Source organism: Chelonoidis abingdonii, chromosome 24, assembly GCF_003597395.2.
Source record: "Chelonoidis abingdonii isolate Lonesome George chromosome 24, CheloAbing_2.0, whole genome shotgun sequence".
NCBI lineage: Eukaryota > Metazoa > Chordata > Testudines > Testudinidae > Chelonoidis > Chelonoidis abingdonii.
In genome coordinates this window covers 7,982,617-8,006,329 of record NC_133792.1, presented here as the reverse complement: position 1 = coordinate 8,006,329, position 23,713 = coordinate 7,982,617, and the positions used below count along the sequence as shown (strand labels likewise).

The following is a 23,713-nucleotide window of genomic DNA, read 5'->3' as shown; positions in this document are numbered from 1 at the left end:
TCTTCGAGGAGATCCGCAGCGCCGAGACAGGGGACACCCTGGGCTGCCGGCTGCCGCATGGGCGCCCTGAGCCAGGGCAGAGTTGCCTCCGCGCAGCCCGACCTCCCTCTCTTGTCCGAGCAGCAGTGGCACGCTCCAACATTTAAAAAAAAAAATTGTTTCGGACTTTTTATGTTGGCCCCCCAAATCCTCTCCGGCCCATAGTCCATACTGCCTAGTTTCTTTTCTTTTCCTCTGAACAATAGGGTTCGCCTAAATGGTTGCACCAGCCCTGCATCTCCCGCACCAGCGAAGCCAACACTAGTATAATAAAAGCCCTCAAGATTGACATTGATAGTGGAACACAGGCTGTCTGCTACTCATCAAAACATCTTCCTTCTACTGTAGCCCCACCAGCAAAATGAGCTCATACTAACCATCCTCGGAGGGAAGCTCTCTGTCAGAACCGTTGGGTTGTGACTAGACTCCAGTCCTGCCTGAGAGCAGCCCTTAGATTTCTCCCTGTGGATTACTTGGTTTCATTGCAGTATTTCAGTTTCCGAGGTGAGGGGAATTCATTGCACAAGAACCTTTCTATTTGCAGTTTCTCATGCTCCGATCCAGGGCTCCCCGCACTCACAAATCCCAATGCCATTTGCATCCGCTCTAACCAGAAGGGAAGGTTTAAGGCGGCTGCCCATTCTGAAGTGGGAGTGGAGCGAGGGTACCTCTCTCAAACTTCACCTCTAGTGCAGTAAAAACCAGAACAGAGGAGCGAGTTAAATATAATCTTCCAGCCATTTCATTCGATGCTGGTTCAGACGCTGTGATTACACTGCATGGTTTGGATACATTAGCATCACGCTTTGTTTTAAAATAAAAATAAAAGAGTGCACCAGTCACCCAGCATTCTCAAGGCACTTTCTAAAGGCAGGGAAAGCTCCATAATCCCCATGGACAATCTGAGGAACAGAGAGGCAAAGTGGCTTGTGCAGGCTCAATGAACAGGTGATAGAACCAGGAATAGAAAACAGGAAACCCAACTTCCAGTCCTTCGTTCTAGCCAGTAGATCACACTGTCTCACCCTCAGCAGTTAGCTTCTTTGTGGCTTCCAAGCACATGGACACTTCTGTTCTTTGGAATCACGCACAGTAGACAATACATCGAATCAGTTATCGTGTAAGTGTCGTGGATGCCCCTCCTCCATGATGCCTGCGGACTGGAAGCCCCTTCAATTTTTCTGTTCTCAGAAGAGAGAGATGGTCATCAGCTTCCATTTCCAGGCCCCACCCCCACTTCCTACGCACACCTCGTCAGCTCTCCCAAGCTAAGCAGTCCAGACTTCATCTGGGAGACTTCTCAGAAACACCAGTAACACATACGGAAAGAAATGGTGTCGGGAATCCAGTAGCTGTGGCTCTTCCAAACACTCCTTTTTAAAGGTATGCATCAACATAGCAATGGGGTACTGTGCTATTGTGTTGTGAAAGAGGCTGAGACCACTTATTGTCATTCAAGTTCCCAAGGTATTCTCTGGAGCCAGTTGGCCTAGCCATATGCACCACAATTCTTATGTTGTTCACTTTCTAATCTGTCACGTAGGGTTGCTACTGAAGCAACCCTACGTTGCTGTTACGTTGTGTGCTGTTAAACATCAGCTGCATTTCATGCTAGAGGTGACTGCAGTTCAGTGATGGGTGAAATTATCCATATTTCTGTATACAGAACACACACACACACTATATATATAAAGAGAGAGAATGAAGGAAGGAAGGAAGGAATTCTTGTTTTAGGGAGAGGGATAGCTCAGTGGTTTGAGCACTGGTCTGCTAAACCCAGGGTTATGAGTTCAATCCTTGAGAGGGCCACTTAGGGATCTGGGGCAAAAATCAGTACTTGGTCCTGCTAGTGAAGGCAGGGGGCTGGACTCAATGACCTTTCGGGGTCCATTCCAGTTCTACAAGATAGGTATATCTCCAGAGGTGATTTAAGATTCCCTTTACAGTAAATTTCCCACATTACTCTGATTTCTCCCAATCTTAACAAAAAATAAATATGTAAACCAAATAGTTATTAAAAATACATTCACCGCTAGGAGTTTTTTGTGCGCAATGATACTTGTAAGAGTAGTTAACTTTCTATAGATACAGGTACTTTTCCTTAAGAATACACAGACTGTGTCTTAAAGTAATAATTTAAAGAGGTGAAAACTTGACCTTTAATTGCATTCTACATAAAGAAACAAAACACGGCAGCAGCTTTCCCTGGGCTAAATCTCTTTGACCTACGCACAGCACATTTACCAGGAGATGAACTGAGCACATCTGTCATATGGGACCATTAAACTGCATCAAGTAATTCCAGGTGTGGAGACGCAGGTCCTACACAAAACACCAAGTCTTTGCAACTATTACAGAATCCTCAGGGGAGGATAAATGTGGGCTATGTGGCAAATGAACTAAAATAAAATAAAAACACCCCCCACACACACAAACATTCAACAAACCCTTTAAAACCTCAAAGCATGAACGAGCTGTTCACAGTAGAATCAACTGCTCATATCTTTCCAGCTCTTCAGAGCTTCACCTCTGCATCATCCAGGGCCAAACACTGGACAAAGACCCTCAATTAAGGTCAACAAAACAGCAATCAAAACTTCAAAAAGTGTTGATTGTTCCAGATATAAAACTTTGAATAAACTCAGTTTCCCCAAGTCACCCTTCCTGATCTCAGTTTACATTCACTGCCATAAGATACTATTGAGTTCAAGAGCTTAGGGCTGCAGCTAATTGCTGGGTTCAGGCAGAAACTTTCCCTATCAGCAGGTTGTGCCTTGATTGTCCATTCTGGGGTTTTAAGGCTCCCTTGGGAGCATCCGGGATGAGTCAGTGTGGGAGACGGGACATTGGGCTAGATGGACCACTACTCTGAAGGGGCTTGGGAATTCTTGTGTTCCCTAAGAGTTTGCCATAACGGTGACACTGACAGCAGGTTTTTGTGACTGCAAACATGGATCTAGAAAGGGGGAGTGCTCACACATGCATCTAAAAGTACAAGCCATGGTACCTGCAGTCATGCTACTCACTTCGGATATCAGCACTGGCAGCCGCACCGCTCAAGTCCCATCCTTCTCACGTCCTTGCTGCATCTCATTGTACTTCTGGTAGCTCCAGAAAGCTTTCCCTTTGTAGCCAAATATTACAAAATTCTACCTGGTTCACTCACCCAGGAAGGGGAACAGATGAATGTTTTCATTATAACCATCTCCTGGCTAGAGAATAGAGAAGTAGAGTTTGGGGGAATAACTCAGTGGTTTGAGCATTAGCCTGCTAAACCCAGGGTTGTGAGCTCATTCCTTGAGGGGACCATTTAGGGATATGGGGCAAAAATTTGTTGGATGATTTAATTGGGGATTGGCCCTACCTTAAGCAGAGGGCTGGACTAGATGATCTCCTGAGGTCCCTTCCAACCCTGATATTCTGTAATTTTATGTCTAAGCAATTTCAGGAAAGGCAGGTTGGGATCTGGGACGCCCCTGACTGCCACAGATCCCTGGGATTTGTGATTGCAAACATCTGAATATTCTTTCCCGTCATTATATGCCACCAATGTCACTTTTCTGTCACTGAAACAACAAGTTCATGGTGTGCAGTGCTACGCACCAGCTGCATCTGACAGATGTTCTCACGCACGCTTCCTGAGAGGAGGAAACACTGATACCCTGCAGCCAAGCCTATTTTTGGGTGGCCCCGATTCAGCAAGGTTCTTAGTGTTAAAGACACATGCTTGAGTAGTCCCACCACTGTTGGGGGTCTGTGTGGACTTTAACCAACCTCTAACATTCTCGTCAAGAGCATCTTTGCAAGTCACATGCTTGACATTCCTAACTCTATCATCTCTCCCCCAAGCATTTTCCTATGTATGATACATACATGCCCCCATCACAATTTTGTTATGTTTTTAATCCCCATTTTACAGCTAGAGAACGGAGACAGTGACTTGCCCAAGGTCACACAAAGCCCATTGCAGAGCAGGGAATTGACCTCCTATCCCTTAAACCAAGGCTAGTACCCTAGTCACTGGACCACGCTTCCCCATGGCTAGATAGAGAGGAGTGAGGGCAGACTGTGAGCTTATTATATGACTGTCACTGTTCATCAGTCGGGGACCATTTGGGCAGAATTACCATAGTTACTACAATATCAGTCCTGTGATAGCTTTAATGACTGAATCTTTGTTATATCTTTCAGCCATGACCATTTAATAACCACTCTCCTTCCTTCACTCTCAGCAGGGTATTGTATATCATTTCAGCACATTCAAAGGACATTGCTGAAATTAAAAATTACATTTAATCCTTCAGTTGGCAACAGATGGAATGCCCAATAGTTTACCTGCAGAGGATACTCTCGGACAGTGGTTCTCAACCGAGGGTCCACGTACCCCCGTGGGTACTCAGAGGTCTTCCAAGAGGTGTATCAACTCATCTAGATGTTTGCCTAGTTTTACAACAGGTGACATGAAAGGCACTAGCGAAGTCAGTACAAATTAAAATGTCATAGAGACAATGACTTATTTGTACAGCTGTGTATACTATATACTGAAATGGAAGTACAATATTTATATTCTGATTGATTTATTTCATAATTATATGGTAAAAACAAGAAAGTCCGCAATTTTCCAGTAATAGTTTGCTGTGACAGTTTTGTATTCTTATGTCTGATTTTGTAAGCAAGAAGTTAAGTGAGGTGAACCTTGGGAGCAGGTAAGAAAAACCAGACTCCTGAAAGGGGTACAGTTGTCTGGAAAGGTTAAGAGCCACTGCTCTAAGAAGCAACATTATACATGAAAGAGCCTATATTGCCAAGAGCCCCTTAGATGTAAGAAATGAGCAAGATGCAACCTCTAACTTCATCTCTTCTGCATTTTTTAAGTTCTATGAGTGAAGTATTGAGTGGTAATGCCCTCCGTAAAATGCAAGAAACTTCTCTCCTTTCTTAAAAGGCAGAGAAACTGTTTATTGCCCTAATTCAGGAAATGGGTATAAAAACCTTTGAACATTTAAACTGAAAACAGACTGGAAGAGACAAGTATGTGATGCATCCTAAATGAATGAAAGGAGAGTAGCTACATTAGTATGTTAAATGCTCCCAATTTGAGATTATTTCAGTTATTACAGATGAGAGAGAATATTAGCTCTTGTATAGTCTGGCTATAATCTTAATATTAGAGTGCAGTCTAAACATCAGCATTCCATTCTGTGGGAAATTGCAATATTTGTTTTCATCCCAAATTGGAACAAAAAATTAACATAGAAATTTCTCACAAACTGACATTCCAAAAAGTTTAGTTTTGGAAATGGTGATGTTGCATTTAAGCATCTTTGATCAAACTGAAACATTTTGACATTCCCAAAGTGAAACGTTTCATTTTGGTTTGTTGAATTGAACTAACACGTTTCATTTCAAGTCAATTCAACATTACATTGTATTTCCCTGTGGGGTTGCAGTGCCTCATGGGAGTTGTAGGTCAAGTGCCTCACACCCCCATTCACCTATCATAGGCTGGGTTACCTGGCCAGACTACATCTCCCATGACAAACCACACAGCTTGGTCAGAAGGGAGACCATGTTGCATCATGGGGGTTGTAGTCCAGCCAGATCCATAGCAGAGAATGAGGGCATGAGGCACCTGAACAAAACTTCCAGGAGGCACCATAGGGCGATGTGGTTTAATGTTGAACTGACTCTAAATAAAACATTTTGGTTCCTTTAGTATTTAAGTTTGGGATGAACCAACTCTAAATGAAATATTTAATTTGTTTTCACAACAGAAAGAACAAAACCAGCAACATATATACTTGCAGAATCTGCATTTTCTGTTGAAAAGTCACTTGATGAAAAAGATTCCTGACCAGCTCTAACATTAGTTAGCTCCTTGTGATCATTCTTTCCATTTCCTACCAGGTTTGGTTAGTAAACTCCCATCTTACAATTAACCAATTCATTCATGGAGAGCACTTTTCAAGTGCCAGAACTCCCACCCAACTTCCAGATGCACAAAAATCTAAACCAGGGGTTGGCAACCTTTCAGAAGTGCTGTGCTGAGTCTTCATTTATTCACTCTAATTTAAGGTTTTGCATGCCAGCAATACATTTTAATGTTTGTAGAAGGTCTCTTTCTATAATTCTATAATATATAACTAAACTATTGTTGTATGTGAAGTAAATAAGGTTTTTAAAATGTTTAAGAAGCTTCATTTAAAATTAAATTAAAATGCAGAGCCTCCCAGACCAGTGGCCAAGACCCAGGTTGTGGGAGTGCCACTGAAAAATCAGCTCGTATGCTGTCTTCAGCACTCATGCCATAGGTTGCCTACTCCTGATCTAAACCCTTAAATTGTTTCTTTATGTTTTCTTTCTTCGCAATGTCTCAGGGATAGGAAGAGTCTTTTTGTTATTTAGCTGTACAGGAAAAATGGGTCCTTAATCTCTAGTTTGCATCCTTACATGCTACTGCAATAGAAATAATGATCAGATAGTCACTGGCACCTTAGTCCACTCCCGGAACCCTAGGCAGCTATTCCAGTACACCACAGCCCTCACCTGTAGCACCCACCTGCTATTCCACTCGGTGCTCTCTGCCCTCCCTCATCTCACAGGTCTGTCAGTGCACCTCAGTCTCAGTCACAGCACAGGATCCCCTGCCCGGGCTTCCCACCACAGCACCTCAAGCCCAAGTTTGCTGCAAACCCTGCTATTTCGAGCTGCATAAGAATGGCCACACTGGGTCAGACCAAAGGCCCATCTAGCCCGGCATCCTGTCTTAGTTCTGCCATGAGTGCAGGGGACTAGACTAAATGACCTCTCGAGGTCCCTTCCAGTCCTGTGTTTTATGATTCTAACACCGCAGCATGTGGAAGTACTCTTCACAGCGTTCAAGCTATGGAAGGCCCTAGCACTGAATACATCCTACTATACCCACCTAGTCTCCCAAAGGGCATGGCTGGGCAGTTAAAACATCTCAGCTGCCCTGCAAGCATGAAGCCGGATAGGTTATACTAGCTTCTCTTTTTAAAGAAAGAAACAGAGCTGGTAAATGCTTTCTGCTCTCCATTACTGACTGCCTTGAGGGACAGCAAGGAGAGGTATCTGGTTCCCAGCACTAGCGTAAGTACACCTGAAAGAGGAGGTGGTGTTCATACAGAGAGACCTGTGCTGATGCCAGCGTTAAGCTTCTGAGAAAGCCTAGCGTGTCGTTGCCTTTTCCCGAAGACCTGAGCAGATTTCTTTGCTCATGGAAGTTGCACTAGTTTCATTCCTGGGGCAGTACTGCCAGCCCTCATGATTTTAAATCATAAGTCTTGCAACAGTTGGTAGCTTTCCTAAAGCCTCAGCTCCTACAGCCATATGAATATTCCAGAATCTCAGCTTTCATTACCCGAACAAAGTTTCTAGCCTTTATGGTTGTGAAAATAAACTTATAAATGTGACTCTTAAAGTATCAAAAGCCAGAAACAAATGAGGACTCAACCATTTTATTTTTACAATCTCATAATTTTTACACCAATCTCGTGATTTTGGGAGGCCTGACTTGCGATTTTTGCATACTTGGGGTTAGCAATATCGAACGTATGACTTTAAACCAATGCAAACCTACGGGGACACTCGTGTCCCTTTAAAAGTGGCTTATTTGGGGTCGATTATGAACAGATTAAAGATAACCTGAAATAAGCCAGAGTCAGAGTTTCCACACATGGGGTTGAAAAGAGTTAACTAAATTGCTTTAAAAATTGATTTCAGTTAAACCCGGTGAAACTTCTCCATGTAGACGATGCCTCAGACTGAGCTGAGGGCTCATACATTAAATAGTTCACAGCCTTCCCTTGTGACAAAACTGACCTCTGAGTTTGTATTAACCATTACAGAAATGTAACAGTTAAGACTCCATAAACAACCTTAACTCTGACCCTAAGCCTTGCCTGCTCCCCATTTAAGTTTATTATGAATTCCTTGACTAGAAACCGTACATATACAATAAGTATCTTATGGTGCAGTTTATATGGGGCTTTGTAAGAAGATGCAGATACACAGTAACTATATAACAGAGGCAACGTTCGTAGTGGAGGAATGGAGGTGGAGAGCAGGGAATTGCAGTAAACAGAGAGGGCCCAATCCTGCAAGGTGCTGAGCAACTTCAATTCCCCATGGATATCAGGACCAGGTGCAGTTCAGTAGGGCTGGTCAGCTCACAGCAGAATAGAACATGCATGAAAGTTCTTCACATCTCATTCACCTTCACCCCTGAGAGACTCAAGCAGAAGCACTGGCAGGCTCGCTGTGCTCCCCAAACAGCATCTGCTGCTGCTTCCCTCCTCTGCAGGGTCTCGCGGGAAAGGAAAGCTCTCTATGCCCGGGGCTAAGCAGCTCCACAGCACTGAGCCTTGATTCCTGTCAAGCTGCACCGGACCTGACCCAAACAGTATCTCTGCAGTTGTAAGCCACACCCACTCAGAGCACATAACGCTCAGTGCTCTATCCCCCTCTAGTGGCAGCTGGGCAACACACAGAGGTTGCTACAACCTCAGCTAACAGACTTCTGGGTCTTTTAGCTTAACAAGTAGAGGTTTGCACATTAAAATACTGAAGTCCGAATTCAATCCTTGGTGTTTGACGACTCTGCCAGAGGCAAGGTAACACAGACCTTGCAGAAGCAATTGCCCATAGTGAGTAACTTGGAAATGATCCAGCAACTTATTAAAGCATGCAGGAGTAGCTACACGTCCAAACATTTTTTTTAATGACAAACAAATATGAAGCTCCTAGCCCAAAGTTTTATCTCAGATGATTACTCGCAGCAACTTGAAACCTCAAAATGTTAAGAAGTGTCAATTTCTGAAGTCTCACTTCTCTTACACATCTTCCCCAACCTTCCTCAAATTGCTCCTGAAACACAGCAAGAGCACACCAATAGGAACTCAGGTGGGAAGGGAGCATTTGTGGAGAAGTTGGGGGAGGAGGGAGAGATGAACATGAGAGTGTAAAAAAAATAAAATAAATAAAATTCTGCCTTATTCCAAGTTCATAGCCTCCAAGGCCAGAAGGGACCATTGTGATGATCCAGTCTGACCTCCTGGATAACACAGGCCAGAGAATTACCCCAAAAGTACCTGGAAAGTATTTTGCAGTCTTAACTAGGCAGTCACCGCTGCAGATCTAACACACCGCTGTGATACATTGGGTGAAACAACCAGATTGAATAGCTGCCGGGTGGGCTGTTATCGGCTTCCTTCCATCGTTACGCTCTGCTAAAATTTCACCTTTACCTTGCTTATATTTACACATCCATCCATCTCTAAAGGGCCAACTAGCCATCTTAGCAGGGTACCCTGGCCCCTGGCGCACTGGGATCAACGCTTGGTGACCGAAAGTGGCCGTTAACCTTTCAAAAATTACGCTGCCAGTGGGCATGTCACAGCCAGGCAAAGTTCAGCTCAAATCATTAGTGCTGCACTAATTACCAGCATTGTGGGCCAGAGAGACATCGTCAAGGTTGACAGGTCTTAAACAGAAGTGGATTTGAATAGTGTTCTCTCTCTGGGCCTTTGTGGGGAGGAGGGTTGATTTATTTGCTATCTTAGCTAGGATTTTGAGAGAGGAACTCCATCTGTTAAATGGGCTGCCTCATCCCAAAGGTTGCTAGTAAGATTTTGACTGCGGCAGATGCAGAGACAACAAGATCAGGGACTCTCCTCTGCTCTTGTGCTTTGCCTCCAGCCAGGAGATAAACCCAGCTCTGCTCTGGTCTTATGGGCTGTGACAGCAGGATTGCTGTCAATTTCAACATCCTGCCCTGCTCCTAGGACAGCAGCAGGCAGAACAGACAGATGTGACAGAGAATCTAGCTCTAATTATAGGCCGAGCACAGTACCAGCTTCCACAGCAGCTGTAGGCACTGTAATTCCCACTGCTGTTGCTGAAGAAGCAGAGTGGTTATAGGAGCCGGCAATTCAGCTCTACGCATTTACTGAGCAACACAAAGCAGGGCTGAAAGTGATGGAGTGGTGAGAATTGGTACTTGCCACCCAGGGTTATTAAAAAGAGGCCTTGCAAAGAGATGACAATTAGCCTCAGGTTGAATGGTCTTCATTAGAGGGAATGAAGTTTGCTTTCATATAATATTTCACTCTGCTTAGTTTACATTTTCTTTTCAACACAGGTGCCGTGTTTGAACTGTCTCCTCCCAGAACAATTCCTCAGTGCCAGAATTTCTCAGTGATGAAAAATCCAAACGCCAGGCCGTCCTTGTACTCCCTGCAATTAATCATACAAAGTCTGACATGGAAACCGATACCTTGCCCAGAGCTAGTCAAGGAGAATAGAAACTGACAGAGCTGAGGGCTATTTGACTCAAATCCATCTATAAGTGGGCTACGGGCTAGGTTTAAGAAAAACCCATTGCCAGCATCTGAAGGGTTTAACCTGAGGAGGTTTGGAATGACTCTTCATTTGGGGCTGCTATCCCCCTTCAATGCTTGCGAGAGCTAAACAAAATGGATGGTGCTCAGCACTAGTGAATGGCGACATTTTTCATAGTAAATGTTCTTTGGCTAACCGTGCAGATTCGGCAACACCTAAATGTCTTGGGAATTCATGCCCGTTTCACCAAATTGCTTTGGGGGGGGGGGCGGACTCCCACCACAAATCTAAATGTTTCATTTCAACACTTTTTAAATGTTTTGATTTTTCAGTTTGAAACAAATGTTTCAAAATTGTTTTAGTTTACTAAAACCAACCAAATGTTTACAAATAGTCAAAATCTCAACATTTCATTCACCTCAGAATAAATTTTTGTTCAACTTTTCCAATTTACTGAAAAGTCTGAAGAATTTTTTCCACCCATAATTAATTTTTTCTTCCATTTTTCAAAACTGCCAGTGAACTAAAAATCATTATTCACCCAGCTCTGCTTAGCATTTGGCAAGATCAGGGCCTTACAAAGAATGCATGAAAGTACATCTGTGCAGGTTATACCATATTCTTTATTACCTGGGAGTTATTTTTCATCTCATGATTTGGAACTTGTAGTGTAACAGAATTGGGTAATGTGCCTTTAAACGGGTTGTGATTCCTCTAGTGGTCCTTGATATCTGTTATATTTCAGAAGCCACCACAGCAACAGTATATCTATGTAGCTAGGCCTTGCATGTTATATGTATTTACTAAAGAAGGTTATTTGAATCCCATAATGCCCATGTGGTTACACACTGTGTAAAAAACATAAGACAGACCTAGCAGTTTCAAGAACAATTAGAATAAGGTTTCATAGAAGACAACCCAAGAGGAAGCCCTCCCTTATGGCTGAATATTTGATTCAAAGATCAACAGGCTAAAACAAACCCAACTAATTCAATACTTGCTACATAACACTTTGTGCCGACTTTCAAAAGCAGCCTCTTTGCATGACCAAACCCATGCATCTAGACTTTTCCCGTGGGCATCTGGAGGATGCATAGACAGATCACTGGGATAACTTCTAAGCCAACATTTCCAAGGTACCTGTCTGAACCACCTGAAGTCCATATTTAGGTAGATAGAATCATAGAATATCAGGGTTGGAAGGGACCTCAGGAGGTCATCTAGCCCAATCCCCTGCTCAAAGCAGGACCAATCCCCAGACAGATTTTTGCCCCAGATCCCTAAATGGCCCCCTCAAGGATTGAGCTCACAACCCTGGGTTTAGCAGGCCAATGCTCAAACCACTGAGCTATCTCCCCCGGCCCATAAATAGACTGATTTTCAGGAGTGTTGAGCTCTTGTGAAACTGCGTGCCTACAACTTCTGGAGAACGTCTGACGATTGGGCCATTTATTAAGGGTCAAAATATGGATTTAGGCGCCTTATGTTAGGTGAGAGGTTTGCTAATTTTGGCATTAGTTCTTGATAACTTTATTAGTGTCAACCGACCACGTCACTTCAGTGGTTAACACCATGCCTGCATTGTACGACACCTACGAGCAAAAGGACAGCCTCTCCCAGACACCAGGACCCCCAATTGTGAAGCAAACACTTATCCCTGAAGTGCCTGTACCATGAAAGCGATTTCAACGACTCCTCATTTCATCACACGGGGAGCTGCAGCCCAACTTGACAGAAATCTCTTGCACACATGTGTGAATGGGATGGGGTGAGAGCATGCCAGGAAAACTGCAACGAGCTGTAGGTTTGGGACCGGAGCATGGCCACTGCAGGAAGCCACAATCCAGATAACCCCCCAGAACAACACAGCCAGGATCAGGGGACTGAATTTGGTGCGAGATTATGGACTCTCCTCCCTATTTCCCTGCCTTGTGAATCTCCCTCAAGGGCAAGCCTGCCTGGTGCTGGTGCGTGCCCCAAGTACTGACTGAAGGCTAAATCCTTTCCTTAAGAAGTGGGCTTTACCTTTCCTCCTGCCCAGAAGTAACACCGCAAGATCCCCGTTGTGTTTTACAGGGGATGGTTTCTTGGAGGCTAGTTTATGATCATGTTTTTACTTTCCTCTGCCTGTGGCTCCATGTCCGGATAGAAAGCAGAGGCTGAGCTCACCCCTCTGGCTCCACCCTGGGTAGGAGGAGCGGACAGGCAACGTTCCAGCAGAGACCAGCACCCACCCTGCCCTCCTCACAATTCAGGTCGCACCCTTTGCTCTTCCCCTGCAGACCCAGGCATGGAAGTCCCGGGAGCATCCCAGTGTGGCCTTGGCTCACTCCCCATCCACAGATATGTGGTCAGCAAAAGGGGCTGTAAAGCCAGTTATCTATTCCCCCCATGGGTAGCTTTGTGGCAAAGAGTCTCTCTAGGAGGCTGGCAGAAGAGGCCGGCGAAGGGGGAGCGGGGATCAGGTGTTTTATCACAGCAGTACACAGCTGGGAGGGGAGGAGAGGAAAAGGGTTGTTTTGGGGGGAGTGGTAATGCAAGGAAATAGGCCAGTTAACAGAAGTCTGATAGACAGGCAAAAATAAAACCACCAATATGAAGATAAACAATAAGTAGGCAAAGTGTTAAAGAAGAGGTATGTAAACCAACCACCTCCCTTGCAGTGATTAAGTATAATCAAAATGCAATGACTGATTGCTGAGACAACCACATATCTACTGCCATTACCCGCATTTCCCACCTCACCCTGCTCTTATCATTATTTCTGTTCCCCTTGCCTCCTTGACCCTCCCCCCTCAATTTGCTGGAGTTTTTGAGTCTTGGCTTAAATTGGATCATAAGCTCTTCAGTGCAGGGATTGTAACATCTGGGGTGTACATACAGCACCATGCACAATGGGGCCTCAGTCCTGACTGGGACTTCTGGGCATTACAAATGATGAGTGGGTTTCCTTTGCCTCCCATCCCTCTGCTCTACAAAGGGAGTTTTGTGCTTCCCTTTCCTGAGCCTGGCTTAAATCAAACCAAGTCTGCTGGGAAATGAACAACCCCATATGGAGCAGCTGGCATAGCAGGGCTGGGCAGAGGGGGAATTTTAATCACCTGCCACTGCTGATACTGGAATTAAAACCAGCATCTCTCACACATGCCAAAAGACCACGTGCGCCAGGAGTGACATAGCAGCCCTGCTATGAATACAAGGCTTGTGAAAGGGGGACTTTTTTTTTTTTTTTTAAACAGCATCCAGTGAATATCTGTAAAAAGAAACGAGCGCTGCCTGTTTTGATTTGAGATGGAACAACATTACCTCACCCGGTACATCTCCTTAGCACCATGGCTGTGTCATGTTAGATATTTGTGCACCTAAAATCCGCCACTTGCTTCCCAGGTATCAATGCTGAGATCTGATCATTTCAGAGCTTGCTCACAGGGGACATGGCGTGGAGGAGAACATCAGACCCACATCACTTTACATACCAGCAAACACATCTTCATCACACTAAAGTCCTGGGCCGAAAAGGACCCGGCCAACTCACTGGCTCAATCAGCCTGTTATTTTTGGGCAATAGCTGGGTCTGCAGCACATAAAAATAGCCGGTGTTTTAGTTAAGGTGACCAGACAACAAATGTGAAAAATCGGGACGGGGGTGGGGTGTAATAGGAGCCTATACAAGAAAAAGACCCAAAAATCGGGACTGTCCCTATAAAAATCAGGACATATGGTCACCCTAGTTTTAGTTTGGGCCAATTAGTGATGGGAGTTCAGGTTTATTGTTGGCAACATGCACTGCCTTGAGAGCACGGGGGGGGGGTGCTTCTGTAAATAGTTCTAGAGTGAGAGATAACAGGTTTCTGCATGGTAGCATACAGGTCTTGCCAGACTAATTCAAACTGCTTATTTTTCCATGGGAGCGTTGCATGTTTCATGTCTGCATTAAACGTAAGTATTTAGATTATCATAAACACACATGGTATTCTGATGATATTTTACACCTTCTTGTCTAGAAACCCCTCTTCCAATTATTTCCATGGAAAAGCACTCATGAAAAGAACATTAAGTTGCAAAATCAAGCACTAATTTTAGTATTTCCTAAAGTTGACCACTGGAACCACTTACTAGGGATGTGGTGGATTCTTCATCGCTTGAAGTATGAACTAAGATTGGGCGCCTGTCTAGAATAAACACATATAATATAGCTCAATCACAAGCTATGGGCTTGCTGCAGGAGTCAGTGGGTTACATCTTCTGGCCTGCATTATGCCAGAGGTCAGACTAGATGATCGTAATGGTCCTGTCTGGCCGGAGAAGGCTGTGAACTCCTCATTGACCCATGTCATCAGCTAGGGCCCAAGTAACGGGTTAATCCAGCTCTGAGCAGAGGTCAACTACATTACCCAGCATCCTGTGCATCAGCTACACATGCATATCAGTCTCTCTCACTGACTCAGAGAGAGAGAGAGAGAGAGAGAGAGAGAAAGGCTGACACTCACGTGTGGCTGACACGTAAGATTCTAGGTAATGTAGTTGCAGGAGATCTCATTATTAAATCAGGAGTTTTTTGTTTGCAAACAGGAGTCTCCTTGACATACCTGGATGGTCAGTATGGCGGGGGGATGAAAATTGGACAGTATGGCGGGGGGATGCGAGAGTCACTGTTCTTCACTCGGATTCAAGGTTTCTCTCCACTGTCACCCAGTGAGTGCTGCAGACGAAGTACAGTCAAGGGGAACATGCAAAATAGATACTAGCCCAGGGTCATGACTGGAGATGGCTCCAGCTTCAGGTCTCAGTCAAGCCTTCCCTGCCCATGGCATTCAAGGGTGCAGCACACCTGACATGCTTGTGTGCCCCCTTTACGCTCAGTACACACACTCCCTCCTTGTGCACAGTTAATCTATTGGCAAGTGTATGTCATTCACCTCTCTTTGTGCCCATTTCACTGAGGGATGTGAGTCTTTTACCTCCCCCAGCAATACAGCCTGACTATTCAGCACAAACTGTAGAATGATTCATGCATTTAGTTCCAGAGATCTCCAGATCACTGCCTGATGCGTGTGAGACAGCTACCATCCTGACCAACACTTAAATTATGTTCATTCCTTACATAAAAATAAGATAAAGTATGTTTATCTTTAGGGATGGTTGCAACATAACACTACTTTCCTTCTTAGAATCCAGAACCCTAACACACCAGAACCAAAACCAGGGAGAGACAAAGCAGGCTGCTCCTTAAGGCAGCAAGACACAACTCACTCCACCTTGCTCTAGGCTGGCTCTTTGCAGACTGACTCAGATCGCACACTTCCCTACAGTGCCCCCTAGCCTCCAAGCAGGACCACGAATCCCCTTACAAATGAAAGCAGAGCAGGAAACAAAAACACAGGAAAGTTTCACAGACATTCAGCTTGGCTACCATGGCATTAAGGTATTGGAAGTTAGGTAATGAATCCAAGCTCAGAGTACGGCATTCCCATAGCAGGGCTGCTCGCCGGAGGAAAGTTGGGGTTTAGATTCATGCTGATCTTAGAGGTGATCTTGAAGCAAGCGCCTGAGGAGTGAGCAGAGTGAAGCGAGAAAACCACAGGTAACCAAGGGGTATCTGCTAATGACACTTCACTGCCAATGCTGAGAGCTGGGCAGGAAAGGAATTTCTGCATAAGAACTGGGAGAGAGTTTTTACTGCATCAATAGTGCTGCAACTCTGAAAAGAAGCTGGCTGTGGCGTCCGGTGGGAATTAAACTCCTTGGTATTCCACCTGCATCAACCTGGAAAGATTTGTAGCCAGGATCCCTGTATCAGGGTTTAGTATGTCTGAACACAGCCTGCCCTCGACACAGAGCAGCCTGCAACCTATTCAGATAGGACGTAGCATAGGGCAGGTGCTATGCAAAGCTTTCCTTCACACAGACTGGTCGTGTTACCTCAATTCTGGCCTACAAGCGGTGCAGCTATTCCAGTTCTATGCAATGCTGCCCACACAAAGCAAGTCTGACCCGCAATATGCCCTGCTCTGCTATTTCAGCTGAGGGCCCCTCTTAGGGTTGCTGGGTATCCGGTTTTCAACCGGAACACCCAGTAAAAAGGGACTCTGGTGGCTCCGGTCAGCACCACTGACTGGGCTGTCAAAAGGCCAGTCAGCGGCGCAGCAGGGTTAAGGCAGGCTCATATATATATATATATATATATATATATATAAACATCTATGTTCCCTGTAAGCTGTGCTGCACAGCCGCGCAGCAGGCTATCAAAGGCCACGCAGACAGAAAAAGGAGCCCGTTCCCCGGCCCAGCACAGCCTGAGCTCTTGGGGAGAGAAGCCCTCTCCTGGCCTGGCCCAGCCCAGCCCCACCGGAGATGCTGCAGCCGGGGAGCGGTGCATCTCACCCGGCTCCAAGCTGGTGCGGCGGGAGAGGGCTCGGGGGAGTCCTCTTCCCACCACAGCCCCGGGGCAGCCTGCACCCCAAACTCTCATCCTCGGCCCCACCCCAGAGACCACACGCCCAGCCAGAGCCCTCATCCTCCACACCCTAACCCTCTGCCCCAGCCCTGAGCCCCCTCCCTCATCCCAATCCACTCATCCCTGGCCTCACCCCAGAGCCTGCACCCCCAGCCAGAGCCCTCACCCCCCTGCACACAACCCTCTGTCCCAGCCCTGGGCCCCCTCCCACACGCCAAACCCCTTGGCCCGACTCATCACCTCCATATTGGTGCACATAAAATTTTATTCCTTATACGGACATAAAAAATTAGAGGGAACACTGATATATACATACACACACATATATGTATGTAATGCATGCACATGTACTTTGCAACACAACAGCTGGGTAGGCTCCCAACCTGCGAAAGGGTTTGAGGAGCTTTTGGGATGGGAGTTAAAACTTCAGGTCTTTGGAAGAAGGATATACCAAGAGGGCATTTTCAATGGCCTGAGAGGAAGATATGTCGTCCTGCAGTAAACCAAGCTTTGCAGCTTCAGATACCAATCTTCTCTTCATTAAGTAAAGTTTAATCAGCTAACTAAGATTTAACTGAGGCCAACTTGTTTGCATCTATTCATTTTTAGATCAGAAGGTTATTTTGTCGGGGTTGGTTGGTTTTTGGTCTTATGTGGCTAGGTTAAAGCCTTCGCCCTTCACCTCCGCACACCAGCCGTTACATTCTGAGTTGGGTTCCAGGTACCAATGGTCTCATACTGGTTCCTAGGGAACATTGGTTTGTCTCACAGGGCCACCACACAACTTTCACACAATTGAGTTTTCACTTTAGACAGGCCCATGTTATACAAATTCTTTATCTTGTCACATCAGTTCTTATCCCTGCAGATCAGTTAAATCTGGGCCCTACATTAATTGCTACTATCACCCAAAGCAGGCACAGATACAAACTGATTCTGACAAAGTGATTTCAAAGGCCTTTGCGATGCCCATATGCTACCTCTGACAGCTTCTCCATTTAACATCCTCTCATTCTTCTTCCCATTCCCACCGTAACCATGCTGCGCAGTCCGAGAACCAAATTCTGCCCTCAGTTACATGAACCGGGAGTAACTGAGAACAGAGCTTTGTTCATATAGGGCTTTTCAAACCACTGTCCACCACACGTGTCTCTATTCTGAATCCTTGTTCTTTCCCAACTTTGCTCATTAGCTTCTTGATTGCATGTTTACGCTCATGATCTTCTGTGGCAATAAGACAAAGGATTTGATCTTCACAGGGAACTGTAGCCTGAAGAGTGAAATAATGCTGCCTTGAAGAAGGAAGACGGGATCTTAGCTTAGAATAACCAGCACATCCACACCTATACTGGTTACTCACATGCCAGCTGATAAGCAGTTTTCACTCTGAAGTTATCCAATTCTTTCCGTCTGGACGCAATCCATCTAGCAATGATCGACATCCACTCAACACCACATCATTCTCCCTAGAAAGTAAAAAAGACAACTCCCAGGCCTGCTGGGACTCTCTGTGCTACCACCGGCAGCATGAGATTTAGGACTCAACCCCACCACAGGTTAGGGGGTGGGGAAGGGACAGTCCCAGGTCAGGAAAAAGCTAATTCTCCTGTTTGTCAGCGTCACCGTGGGCCTTATGACACTGACAATGCTTTGAAGCCCAAGTCATCACAGACCTGAGTTCTAGTGGCGCTGGTCAGCTCCCATCGACTCCAGCGGCAGAACTGCAGCACCTCGGAGCATGAGGCCCTAGGTGTATAATTAAGGAGTATCCTCCTTACACCCCACAGCAAGGACAAGGACAAACAGCCACAGGAGAGAGAGACCGGTTTTGCTGTTGTCATGGCCAAGTAGTTCCAAGGGAGGAGGAACGGGGCAGGGTAGCTTTCTTGCTTCCTGATTGCCCCAGTGTAACCCAAAGATTCACAGAACAACCAGGCTCCTAACCTCATCCCCTCAAGGACAGCCATTTTCCCCTTCAAAGAGCATTTCATTCAGCAGAGGCTACGTTAGGGGGAAGCCACATTGAATTAAACAAGGCACTGTCTCTTCAGCAACGCATCACTTCACGAGAGGACGCTAGGGGGTTAGTATGGGAGCCTAGTTTGGGAAACCTAGAGAATGCAACCTCGGATCATGACCAGAATCAGTATCTCCTCTAGCATGGCACAAACTGGGGTGGGAAATGCAAAGGGGCTCCACAGAGTAACAGCTCCCATCTCCTCCAGGCTGCATTCTGGCCTCTTACTTCTCTCATGGTGAGTAAAGAACAGATCATCCCGTATCTTTTACCTCTCACCTACAAGGGTCGTGAGACCCAGGGCTGAAAGCTGATATAGAAATGCAAAGAATTAGATATGAACCAAGAAAATCAATAAGCACCGTCAAGCAGCCAAAGTTAACTCCAAATGACCTTGAGTGAACATGGTCTTCTGACTTATGAAGCTGCCTCCAATGTCCTCTCTTCCCCATCCCAAAACACATGCCAAGAACAATGTAGCCCTCACATAAAGCAGAGGAAACAGCCAACCCAGAAGGTCCCGTGGACTTTAAACAACAAACTGTCCAACTTGAGTCTTCAGCTGCACTCATCACTTTTGTTTGGAAATTGTGCTGCTTCAGTGAGACTCCATCTCGGCGCGCAAAGACCCGCAGCTGGATATATGAATGCCAAGGGTCACTGCACCAGCGTGCAAAGCTTCATGCAGTGCCAAGCTCAGGGAGGGCAGCCAGGAATAGCCTTCTGTTCGGCTGGGTTTCACCTACCCCCTTAGAAAACGAGCCTCAACACAAAATAAACCCACTGCAACCTTGGCAACCGACTCCACACTGGGAAGCGATAGATAAGGCGTGTGGATTGAAGTGGGAAGGGGAAGGAAGCAGCAGAGCAGAATTCAAAGTAGGGAAGCCAGGCTACCTCAGGGGGAAAGCCATTCAATGCGTTCGGATGGTGCGACGGCTCGAAATATCAGGTTTAATCAGCATCAGAGAGGAAAAGTCAAGCACCTGGGCTCTGAGCAGCTCTTCACAAGCCATCACATGTCCACCCAAGTGGAGACTGATTGGTTATCTGTATGACTACAGCACACAGAGGCCCCAAGAAGGGCTGAGAACCCATTGCATTAGGTGCTGTGCAGAGTATGAAAGGGCCCGTGCCCTGAAGAATTTACTCCCTCTTATGATGTACAAACCCTGGCTACTTCAAAGGGCATGGCTTCGTTTGCTCGCGGTTTTTGGAGGAGCAGCAGCGTGGAAGGTTCCTAGGCAGGCCATAAGCCAGACAGAACCCAACCCCTCTACCAGTATGCATGTCAGTGAGCAAGACGGTAGAATGAAGCCCCAAACTATAACAACTGAAGTCCCTTCCCTCAGGGGCTAGCTGTATGAACACAAAGAACACCCAAAACACAACATCAGAGCAGCTTCTAACACTTGGTGACAGCCACCAGTTGGGAGCTACCAACTAATGAATTAATCCGTTCTTCATTTCTGTGTACTGTGTGCGCTGAGAAACAGCCTGGGTCTTTCACTGAAACATCTCTTCCTCTTCCCCTCCAAACACCCAGCTGTGACCCACAGCACTGGAGTTCTGAGACGACAAATAGCTCTCAAGTTTCTGATGTGCGCTTCAATCCAAGGAGCTTCCCTTAGGCGCTGTCTGCATTTAGGGTTGAGGAAGTTAGGTTGACCGAGCTATGTCGCTCCGGGGTGTGAAAAACCTCAGATCCCTGAGAGATCATGGGCAGGTCTCTACTTAAAACGCTACATTGGCCCAGCTACACTGCTGCGCTTTAACGAAGATGCTCTGAGCTGAAGGGAGAGAGCTCTCCCATCGGCTCAGTCAATCCACCTCCAGGAGAGGCAGTGGCTGTGTCAGCGGGAGCAGCTCTCCTACCAACAGCACTGTCTCCACCGGCGTTTAGGTCGGTAAAACTAGTAGCTCAGGGGGGTGGATTATTCACATCCCTGAGCCATGTAGTTACAGAAGCAGTTCTGTAGTATAGACCAGGGCTTAGTTAAGCCAACCTAAGCCCCACTGTAGACAGCGCTAGGTTGACACAAGAATTCTTCTGTCACACGCGTGACTGCCTCTCAGAGAGGTGGATTTACCACAGCGATGGAAAAATCCCTTCCATTGCCATCATAATTCTCTGCACGACAGCGGCATAGCTGCAATGCCAGCAGGGCCGGCTCCAGGGTTTTTGCTGCCCCAAGTAGGAAAAAAAAATTCGCAATCGTGATCAGCTCTACCGCCACTGCTTCAGTCTTCGGCAGCAATTCGGTGGCTGGTCCTTCGCTCCGAGAGGGACCAAGGGACCCGCCGCTGAATTGCTGCCGAAGAGCTGGATGTGCCGCCCCAAGCACCTGCTTGCTAGGCTGGTGCCTGGAGCTGGCCCTGAATGCCAGAGCTGTGTAGCTGCCATGTTTCTAGCACAGATGTAGCCTTTGATGTAGCCCTAATGTCATCCACCAGAATAACAGCAGCAGTGCCATTATCTGCAACGCTGCCAAGCGCCAAGCCGAGGTAAGTTCACGTCTCCCTTGCCTGCCCTACAGGCTCGCATGAGTGAGACAACGCTCAAGGCTGAAATCTAATGTCGAACAGATTCCAAGCATGTGCTTCCTCGGACAGGGACAGTCCCTTTGTTCGGTGTCTGTGCAGCGCCTAGCACAATGGGATTCGGCTCCGTGGCTAAGAGTACATGTATATTTGAGCTGGGAGGCGTGATTCCTGGCTCATGCATATGTACGCTCACTCCTCTGCTCCAACTCGCACCTAAAAACATCCATGTGCCCACAGCAGCGGCTTGGGCCAGCTGTCCGAGTACATACCCGTGAGCTCAGGTAGGCCCGTCCTTGGGCAGCTAACCCAAGCTGCTACCTGTGCTGCCACAGACACTCTGCTATTGTTATGGTCTAGCTCCGTGATACTCAGACTGCAGCTTGAGAGCCACAAGTGGCTCTTTAATGCGGCTCCTTGCAGCACATGCTATTAAACCACTGGGTGATTTAATTATTAACCAATCAAGATGTGTTTATTATATTATTAACCAATGAAGTTATCAACTTGCACAAAGTTATTAACTTATTTGCTGGGAGAATATAAATATAACTAAATAGTCCCCAATTATGCTGTTTAAATATGAATAGTACTGCAGTAAATGAAACAATGAATTCACGTCACTGTGGCTCTTTTGGGTAATGCTGATTGCTTACGTTGCTCCTGATCCACTGAGGTCTGAGCATTGCTGCTCTAGCCTGAGCAGAGCTAGCGTAGGGACGAACCACACCTCCAAGCTCAAATGGAAACGTAACCTGGGGTGGAGGCTCGCAAGATGCATAGCAGACTACGCCTTAGCAACAAATAAGAGCTTCATTTTAAAATACAAAAGAATTCCCCTTTGCTTCTTAAACGCACCCCATTGTCTACCACCACACAGAGCTTATCGAATTCCAAATGGAGGAAGGTCCGAGTCTCCTGCCCTACCTGCTAGACACACTGCTTATTTAAGACTTTCAGTCCATCTTTGCCTCCACCATGACCACAGCTCTCTCTGCCTCGGCTGCACCCTGGGGAAAGCAGCACTGGCTATTTCATGATACTTTGGGAAGGATTTGCTCTCCTTGGACTGTATTTCCCCTTCAAAGTCAGCTCGCTGTGAACTCCCTCAGCCACAGGTAACCCCCCCTCCCCCCCAGGCACCCTTGAGTTTAGCAGCAGGGTTGGGAGAAAAGCTAATTTAGAATGAAATGAAGCACTGGAAGCCAGCACCGGGCACAGCCATGCAGGAGGCTCTCCTACCCTCAGCAGGCTGGCCTGGGGGCTGGATTAGACCAATGGACTGGAATCACTGGCGAATGGACTGTATTGTACCAGGCCGTAACAGACGTGAGCCTCCCGCCTCTTTGTTACACTCTGGCAGTGCTTGTGCAGCTTCTTGTGCCAACACAGGTGCATTGAATTGAGCAGAGACCACCAAGTTCATGCCCCTTATGACTAATTTTTGAAGCCACACCTGTGGAATGCTAGTCAGTGCCCCAGATCACCAAGCCCCCTATCCACACCCCCACACGGCATAACTAAGCCTGGCCTGGCGGCTCTGAAACAGGAACAAAAGAGAAGCCATATAGCAGGACACGGGCCATGTTTGGCTCTACGTTGTCCAGTTATGACTGATGTTATTTGCAGCTAGAGATGATTTCCAAATATTCTCCTTCAGAGAAAGCCATGAGAGTTTCTTTGGTCAGATGGGTAGGTTTGGGGTGATGTCCACCAATTCCTAGGTCTGTGATTACAAAACCACCCTAACCATACCCAGCACCTGCACATCGTTGTGCGTCATGGCGTCACTCTGCAGTTCATACAGGTGCGTTGCATTAGGATTCTAAAACAGAGCCAGCCCAAAGGGGCAGGGAACGCAAGACATCAGCAACTACACAGGACAGGCCAATTATCGGGAAAAGCTTTAAGACCAAGCACTGTCGTCAGTTACCTCATCACCTCCTACCTGGGTTTCCCAAGGAGCGTAAAACCTGGTTTAATAGTGCTTCCTAGTGGAGACTTCTTATCAGCGGCTCCATCGCAGGGAGCGCCAGAATCTGCAGTCAGACCCCAGGACATGCATGTGAACAGCCACACAGAGGAATCAGGAACTTCAAAGGTTCATTGTGCTTTCAACGGGAAAAGCCCCATCCCATTTGGAAGGTGGGAATGGCTGTCCCAAAGGACATGGACAGAAAGTGAAGCCTCCCAAGCATCTTGCTCTGTCTCCTTTGCAGAGCAGTACAGAAGAGAAGCAGTTATACAGACTGCCTAAGCTCCTCGCATGGTTTAGGCTGGGCAGGGAGCAACCAGCGCAC

General features: G+C 46.5%; 1 protein-coding gene across 1 annotated transcript in view; it reads right to left on the bottom strand.

Annotated features, from left to right (window-relative positions):
- Positions 1–23,196, bottom strand: part of LOC116835220 (uncharacterized) — a 249,478-nt gene extending 226,282 nt beyond the window's left edge. Inside the window, exon 1 of the mRNA XM_075060693.1 lies at positions 23,169–23,196. Within this exon, the coding sequence (XP_074916794.1) occupies positions 23,169–23,196 (28 nt within the window). The remainder of the gene's footprint in view (positions 1–23,168) is intronic.
- Between the last annotated feature and the right edge of the window lie 517 nt (positions 23,197–23,713).